A 931-nucleotide genomic window follows, 5' to 3' on the forward strand; every position below is an offset into this window, starting at 1 on the left:
TGCCGGCCGGCAGAGCCAAAGGCTGGGAGCTCAATCCCCGTTTTCATCCACCCCGGAGCTCCTGCGGCCTCAAACCCCACCCAGCCCCAAGAGCGCCCTGCGGAGCCGCTCCGCATCGAGCTTCTCCACTCTGTCTTCAGAAGAAAATGGCCTCTCCAAAGACCCATCCCGAAGCTTGCTGGCCAGCGTGGACACGCCTTCTCCTGCAGCCACCACCGCCCGGGACCTGTGCTGGCGGTGGGGTGCGGCAGAAGGCAGGGTGCTGCGGGCACGCAAGCCCTTCAGTCCTCTGCTTGATGACCGTGCCACCGTGGAGCGCATCAGAGAGATGTCGTCCTACCAAGCTGATTACTGGGCTTGTGCCATACCGGATTCGTTACCCCCGTCTCCAGACCGTCGCTCGCCCCACTGGAACCCCAATAAAGAGTATGAGGACTTGCTGGATTATGCTTATCCGCTGAAGCCAAGATACAAACTGGGAAAGATGCCGGAGCCTTTCTTCCACGACTCAGGAATAGGTTTGGACAGCTTTTCTGTTTCCCCCGAGGGCACCTCGAGGTCCACCAGCATCCACGGCCAAGCTGGGCATGCTCGGGGAAGTGGAGAAAATGGACGTTGGAGGTTCACGGCCTCTGCAGAGAGGTTCTCGACCCAGGGGCCTGGAAAAAGAGGCTGCTCAGGAGCTGGCTCACGCTATGAACCTTTACCTATTGCAAAAGAACCCTTCACAAAGAGTGCTTCCTCTCATCCTTCTAGAGGTTTTGCTAAGGATGTAACGATGGAGTCTGCTGGGCCAGATTCATCTGGCTGCCCTGCTGCGGATGGGAGAAGCTGGTGTACCAGAGGGACCCCCTTTCCAAACGACAAAGGGCAGGCGAAAAGCACTACTAGGTTTTTACCTACAACACGAGTGCTCCCCCTGAGGAAAGAG

General features: G+C 58.0%; 1 protein-coding gene across 1 annotated transcript in view; it reads left to right on the plus strand.

Moving 5' to 3' along the window:
* Window positions 1-931, plus strand: part of CEP68 (centrosomal protein 68kDa) — a 6,558-nt gene that overhangs the window by 1,009 nt on the left and 4,618 nt on the right. Inside the window, 1 exon segment of the mRNA XM_010290056.1 lies at window positions 1-931. This exon segment is cut by the window's left edge and continues 122 nt beyond it. Within this exon segment, the coding sequence (XP_010288358.1) occupies window positions 1-931 (931 nt within the window).

Source organism: Phaethon lepturus, unplaced genomic scaffold (assembly GCF_000687285.1).
Source record: "Phaethon lepturus isolate BGI_N335 unplaced genomic scaffold, ASM68728v1 scaffold27076, whole genome shotgun sequence".
NCBI classification, from domain to species: domain Eukaryota; kingdom Metazoa; phylum Chordata; class Aves; order Phaethontiformes; family Phaethontidae; genus Phaethon; species Phaethon lepturus.